Below are 7714 nucleotides of genomic sequence, written 5' to 3' on the forward strand. Positions count from 1 at the left end.
CGTAATACCATTTTCTAAATTCATGATTTTTATTTAATTTAGCTTCCGTCGAGAAAAACCGTTTTTTAGCCATTTCAAAGGAATCTCCTAATTCTCCAACATCCCTACGAATAGGTAATTTAACAACAAACCGACCCATTTCATTTTTTGTAACACTTTTCTTAAACTCTTGCTCACATTCTTCATGCTCACGAGATATTGCCTTTACTAACCCACATTCTTCTACTCTCCAAAATTTTTCTAATTGCTCTTGAATATTTTGATTTACCAATAAATGGCATTTTGCACCCTGATTAATTTTATTTTCACTAAATTCTAAAGATCCTGCTACAATCCAGCCTAGCAATGATATTTGCAATGTTAAAGTTCCTACTTTAAGTTGACCAGCACACAAAATATTAAAAAATATATTTGCACCTAACAATATATCAATTTCTGATTGAATATTAAATTGTGGATCTGCTAAGGTTAAATTTGATGGTATTTGTACCTTTCCCATAATTGTTTTTTGTTTACATCTAGTTTTCTCGATAATATTAATATTAAAATCCTATCCCAAGTATCTACCGGTTCTCCCAATGCCTTTAATACTCTAAAATGTTTTCGAAATATGTCTAAAAACTTTCTTAATACTATAGCCGACTCTATTTTTAATGGTTGCATATCAACTATCGCCTTCAAATGTGTTTGAAAGATCACTGGCTTATTTTCAAAACGTTCTTTCAACAACTTCCACGCTTCTTTATATTTATCTTGCGATTCCTCTAAGGAATCGAGGACTTCTACTGCATCCCCTTGTAGACAACTTAACAAGTAATAATATTTTTGAGACTCATCTAATCTATCATTGTCATTTACCATTGATTTAAATGTTTCCGAAAAGTTAAACCATTTTTCATACTCGCCACTAAATTTTTTCAAATTCATTGCCAGTAAATTTATAGCTGCCTTGTTTACGACACCCTGTATATCAAATGATGCATTCCCAGTACCCCCACTACCTTGTGACGCTTGAATCTTTGCATAATGTGCAGCTATTATGTCTTTTGCGCTACCTACTGCTTGATAAAATATATTTTCAAATTCTACCTGCACCTCCGAAACCGTTTCACTTTCTTGGCTATTAGTTTCTATTTGCATTTGCACATTATCAAATTCATCTATCAATGCTTGCATTCTTTCTAGACGAGCTTCTAATTCTGTTATTTTACCATCTGCTTTAAAATTGGCAAGAAAATTCACAAATCTAGTTAGTTGGCCCTTTAAATGCCCCCTCTTTATAGTAAGACCTTTCAAGTCCATCATATTTTCGCCGTTCTCCATTTACGATTTTTGTTACAGTTTTCGCGCCAAATAGAAACTCTACTGCTATATTAGGATAATAAGATAAACAAGGATAGGTATATTGGAGACTCGCCACTTTCCCTCGCTACTTTGATCTGGGCTCGCTCTCGCTTCTGCTGTCGAATGGAATGCGAATATGGACACCTGCTAGCTGCGTATCCTGCGCTTTCTTCACTGTTGTTTCTTATAGATTGACGAAATTCTGCTATTTGCTTCTTACAAATACACCCCAATAGTTGATTTAATCTTCTAAACTATCCATAAGTTGCTGATTTCCTGATACCCAAATGTAATCAGGTGAGAAGGACCATGTATAGCCCAGCCAATTTACTGGGCTTGAATTTTTCTCTCTTCTGATTTTATTTAATCTAAGACCCTAACTGGTATAATTAAACACCTCACGTTGTTGTGGACTGTATTACTTTATTTTACATACTCGGTACAATATATTTATTTTCATACGCTATCAAAACGTCTATCTATCACGAGTTTTTATAAGTAACTAACTAGTTTGTTAGCCAACATCGACGGCTAGCATGTAGTCCCTACCACCAGTCCTATAGGGTAGGCAACACCTTATACATTCTTAAAAATACCCGACACTCCTGTATACAGTTTTTAAAAGCATTGGTTTTTATAGTTATTTAGCAGTGTAAAGTGTAACTAACATATATAGCAATTACTGTCCATAACAATAGAAAATTTGAAATTACTTAGCTAAATACCAAACATCTGGCCCAGATTTGAACCGGAGCATTTTATTTAATATTTATAACATATTAAAATAAAAAAGTAAAATTTAATAATTTCTGTTAATGTGTGTTCAGCGGGCTGAGTGCGATAAATTTCTCCTGGAAGTGGTGTTACACACAGCCAACTTCGAAGGTCTATGAGTCGCTGCACGACACTGACGGTGGAATACCCAGTTAACCAGCGATTTTGGTTAATGTGCCTTACAACGTTCGTCGAATGAGGACGGTCTTACACACAGTCAAACCCACCGCTGTGCCGCCAACAACGCCGCTGCATTACAGTCCAGCACTTAAGAGTTCAAATTCGGTCAGAAAATAGTCAAAGAGAAATATATCAAAACCTCTAATATAAAAATGAAAATTAAAACTGGTTCATTAGATACAATTGGGGTCCACATAAAGGACATTATAGCCACCATCCAGAAATAGAAAAACAAATAATTTTCAAGATTTATATGTATTATTTAAATTGTTTATTAATTAATAAACTCCCAACCCATAGATGTCCGTTATTGAAAATTAAAGTGAAAGTAAGGGACATTATATAAGGCATATACTGTAAGCACTGTGTAGATCTTCCAGAAAATACAGAATAAAAAAAGTAATCTTCAAAATTCATAAATATTAATTAAATCGTTTATTAATGAGTCCTTTCCATTGAAGTGGAAGATACAGAAAAATATTCATTTTCAAAATTTGGAAGTAAGTAGTGTGCAAATGAAAGCGCTGTGACAGACTGAGGAGCATGAGGAATGAGGAGACCTTGACCCCAGACGACCGAATCAAGGTCTCTCATTCCTCATGCTTCGGACTCTGTCACAGCTCTGTCATAGCTAGAGAGAGAACAAATAAATAAAAATAATTACCGGACTCTATCACAGCTGTCACTATTCTATTTGTAATTGTTTAAAAGTTAAAAAAATGTATAAATAATATATGCATATAAATGTGTTTAGCACATTGTGAATTATTGTAATATGTATCCTGTAATAATGCAAATAAAATTTCAAATTTATTTATTCTTTGCAAATACTTCTAAAGTAAATCGTTATCTTGGAAATATTTAATTGCGAAAATTTCCAAGACTCATCATCAACCGATTTGACAGATATAATGAGAGAACTGTAAGGGCCGGTTGTACAAACCCGGAGCTCAGTGGTTACTCACTTAAGCTGAGGATTACATAAACTGCTGCTGAGTTTAACAATTCGTTGTACAAGTTGCTCCCATCTAGAGTTCAACTGAACCGTGATTTTAACAAAGTTGGTACTGCTGAAGCATGCGTATTAAGCTGTATGTTACATTTCCCGCGTAATTTTTGTCAAAAACAGAAAGGTCTTGTTACTTGTTATTGTCTTGTGAGATTATTTAGTACATTATATAATCCATTCCTATTTGGTAATACACATTTTTTTAATTCTTGTGAATTTAAGATTATCTGTGTAAGATAGTAAATTATATTGAAAATATAAAGTATTACTTAGGCATTAGTTATAGAGGTGGAGGTTTCGTTCTTTGCAATTTATATTAAGAAAAATGAATAAAGATAAAAAGAGATCAGTAAATTTTAGTGCCAAAGAAGAAGGAATACTAATCAGTTTAATAAAAAAGTACCGCTCTGTTATTGAATGCAAGTTAACAGATTCAATAAACACAACGGAGAAAAGTAACTGTTGGAAGCGCATTGAAACAGAATTTAATGCAATAAATTGTGAAATATTTAGGAGTCAAAAGGTATTGCATAAAAAATATGACAACATAAAGAAAAGAGCAAAAAAGAAATTTGCAGAAGAAGAGTGCTACATGAGAACAACGGGCGGTGGTCCCCCTATGGATGTGAAATGGACAGAAACCGAAAACAGCATAAAAGAAATTTTAGGCAGTAGGATGGAAGGTTTTCCATCAGAATTTGATTATGATTGTAGCAGTAAGTAGTAATTATTCATAAAAAAATCAGTACCTATGCCTATGTCTTAATTTATAGCTATATCTATAGACGATGCAACCCAGAATAACACAGGGAATGAACCAGCTACGTATTTTAATGGTAATAATGTATTTTGATTATCTAGTGCTGTTATACCATTTACATTTATGTGTTACTTACTTTTAGGTGATGATTCACAAATTTCAATGAGTCTTGAAAATCCTATAATAACTGTATGGAGCATGGTGATTATAAAAGTGTAGGTATTATAATTATTGTGTTATCTAAATAGTATGTTTCATTTTTAGACTATGTAATAGACACTTCTGGAGCTGAAAATGGAAATATGTCTCATTCTCGTTTATCTGGAGTCGAGTCTAAAATAGATGAATCTGAATGTAGTAAAGACTTCCTCACAAAGTAATTAAAAAAGTTCATGTTTTATAAAATTAAATTGTAGGTGTGGCTGAGCAAAACTGGGGAAAATACACACCCACAATGTTGCGATCGAAGAAATCGAAGGCACTTACACCTAATTTTAGAGGTATTTTTGAGTTATAGTTTTTAATATTTCTTTAAAAATATTTTTCTTCACAGATACTTCAAAACATAAAGGTACTGAAGATATCACTAAAAAAATTAGTCAGTGGGCAGATGCAAAATGTGCCATTGAAAGTTCTAAAGACAAGCAAAATGAAGCAGAATATGCATTAAAGTTAGAACAAATGCAAGAAAAACACAATTTCGAAATCGCTTTATTAAAGGAAGAGTTCAGGAAAAAATGGAAATGTTAGAAGCTGAACATAAAATTCGCTTGGAAATTTTACTCTTACAAAAAGCAAAACTGCAAAATAATTAATTATATTTGAATGTTTCATTTGTTAGTTTTCTAAATAAATTATTATCGTGTAAGAAGTATTTTCATTAGCAAATTTGAATAAAGCTGAAGTTTGTATTTAAATGTTATTTTCATGTAAATAATACAGTTCAAAGAATTAAAAAATTTATATATTTATTTTATTACATTACAACTACAATACATTAATAGTGTTTTTTACTTTAAATAGAACATAACATGTACATCTATTGCCTCAATTCATTAAAATAATTAATAAATTGATGCCTAATCAAGTTATTTACATTAACTGCCCCAATTTCTCTAATATTTTCATTTGGAACATTGTCTGCAATATCAATTGCAACTTGTTCTTCTTCATTAGGTGGAGGCATTGGATCCTTAAATAAAAGTGCAATATTATGCAAAACTGATGTAGCAACCACAACTGCTTCCACTTTCGTTGGCTTCAGACGTATTCCAAACGCTAATATAGGAAATCTTCGCTTCCATACCCCAAAACACCTTTCAATAGGGTTTCTAGTTCTAATTTGTCTAACTGAGGATTTAGAAGAGGCGTTAAAAGATATAGTCGTACAGCATATCCACTGTTTCCCACTAACACATATCCATTGAATCTATTAGTTTCAAAATCTGCCCTCACATTTGAATTATTAAAAATAGTAGAATCGTGTGCAGACCCTGGACATCTGCACACTATGTTGATTATTTTTCCATTAGCATCACAAATTACTTGGACATTATAAGAAAAAAAGTTCTTCCGGTTTCTAAAATTTTCTGGTTCTTGGCCTCCGGGTGATGAAATTTTCACATGCGTACAGTCTAATGCACCGATACACTTTGGAAAACGACTTATGTTATAAAATTTTTGGCTCGCTATTTGCATGTCTTCTTCAGTTTGTGGCATTTTAATGAAAGTTGTATTAAGTCTTGCAATTGCACGGCACACTTTGTCTACAATTCTACTCGCTGTTGACTTGTCTACTCCTATAAAATCAGCATTTACTTGTAAAAATGCTCCCGTAGCAAGAAAACGTAATGTTAGAAGAACCATTTCTTCTGCACTTACTGCATGATTTCTGAAATATAGATTTATATTTCATTAGATACTTACTAGCAAAGCAATTGTAATTATAATTATATATTACCTGTCTGTATGTGATGAAATTTGATTTTCAATATTTTCTATAATAAATCGGACTGCATTCTTTGATAATCGAAATCTCTTTATAAATTCGTTCTCATTCCATATCTCAAAATGATTTTGTCTATTTCTATAAGTTTTTGGTGCCCTTGGATGTGCAATTATATTAACGAGTTGAAGAAAATCTTCATCATCACTTAATATTTTTTGTTGAGTTTTTACGAAAAAATACAAGTTTATTCAATTTGTTTCTGTTAGTTGAACACCAACTAACCTAACACCTAACCTACAAAACGATAAAAATAACGAATTTGATTTAAACCAATGCTGAGCCTAGGGCAAACGGAAGCTCTGTTTAACACGGAGTTGAGCTTTGCTTAAATAGAAAGCTTTGTATGTACAACTGGAAATGACAGTTCATCACAAGCTCAACGGTGAGCCCTCATTTGAGCTCTATTATACAACCGGCCCTAAGAGGAATAATCACGTAAATGAAGTGGAAGTGAAAACCATTTAAAACAGTGTATCTACACAACAGTTCTCCAAGAAAATTATGAATACGATCTATAAAGTTTTAAAGAATGTTTATTTTTTATGGGTCTAGCCAAAATACCGATACATAATGCTAAACAAATTTTATATGCCTTCAAAAAGTGTGCCTCACATTTTGGAAGGGACTATGAAAATAAAATATCCAGGAAATTTATTAGTTATATCGCCCCGTGATTTTCATAGTAAATCCCTTGTCGATGCGTCAGTAGAGCGGATAATGTTCCTGTTAACTGGCCTGTGAGTTCACCAGACTTACACCTTGCGACTATTATCTTTGGGGCACTTTGAAAACAACAATATGCTTCCACATCTAACGCTGAAGAAGAGTTGTGAAGGCATATCCAAAATGCAATAAATGTTTTAAAAAATAGGCCTTAAGAACTGCATAGGGTGTTTTTTAACTTTCTTCGTCGAATTGACCTCTGTTGTAGAAACAATGATGGCCATTTTGAATAGTTTTTGTAATAAGTTGTACTAAATTTAATAACATCAACTTTGTTACTTTTATCTGCAGCATTTTTTTATTGTATTTGATTGTTTTTATTAATTATCTCAATAAAATTAGGCATGCTGTAAATAACTCTAATTCGTCATATGTGTGTGTATCCTCGTGGGATGCTCTTCACCACAGTTGGCGTATTTAGCCGAGGTCTTCGAGCACAGCCAGCCATTTGACAGCCAGGGCACAACAGCTGCTGGGCGCGGTCCTGGCACGCTGAGCCTCGACCCTAACGACGAGGTGGCAGCATCTTGTTACCTTTAGGAGGTCGTACCGTTGGTCATTCTGAAAACATAAGAGACATTGACACCCTGTTCCAGAAGATCAGATCGGATTTCTTCATTGGAAATCCCATCTCATCACGGTACTCAGTGTCCACTCGTTTGGGAGGGAGAAAGTGTGGAATTCTTTATCCTCGTCCGCGAGAGTGCGCGTGATAACCATCGGGCGTTTGCTGGTGAATGGCGATACCTTCATCCGTCAACCTAATCCTGGTGGTAAAGCAGATTTTCTTGCTGACTTCTAACCATTGCTCCTTCTTGCGAAGGATGACCGGCGGTATTTTATCGGCTTTCTCTGCGGAGGCAGCGCTCTCCGACGTCATCGCTGGCTTGGTCTCAGGGGCCTTTCTCGCCTATTC

General features: G+C 33.8%; 1 protein-coding gene across 1 annotated transcript; it reads left to right on the plus strand.

Moving 5' to 3' along the window:
- Window positions 1-3632: 3632 nt before the first annotated feature.
- On the plus strand, window positions 3633-4447 carry LOC108916230 (myb/SANT-like DNA-binding domain-containing protein 3). The gene is made up of 2 exons (XM_018722441.1): window positions 3633-4023; window positions 4332-4447. Exons 1-2 carry the CDS (start codon window positions 3633-3635, stop codon window positions 4445-4447), a joined length of 507 nt encoding a protein of 168 aa, XP_018577957.1.
- Window positions 4448-7714: the final 3267 nt, after the last annotated feature.

Source organism: Anoplophora glabripennis, unplaced genomic scaffold, assembly GCF_000390285.2.
Source record: "Anoplophora glabripennis isolate ALB-LARVAE unplaced genomic scaffold, Agla_2.0 scaffold1853, whole genome shotgun sequence".
In the NCBI taxonomy this organism is placed as follows: Eukaryota; Metazoa; Arthropoda; class Insecta; order Coleoptera; family Cerambycidae; genus Anoplophora; species Anoplophora glabripennis.

Bases quoted from the DNA above. Each gene is read 5' to 3' on its own strand.
- LOC108916230 (XM_018722441.1), top strand. From the start codon at position 3,633: ATGAATAAAGATAAAAAGAGATCAGTAAATTTTAGTGCCAAAGAAGAA. The intron at 4,024-4,331 runs GTAAGTAGTAAT...TTTCATTTTTAG, and splicing joins ATTTGATTATGATTGTAGCA to ACTATGTAATAGACACTTCT.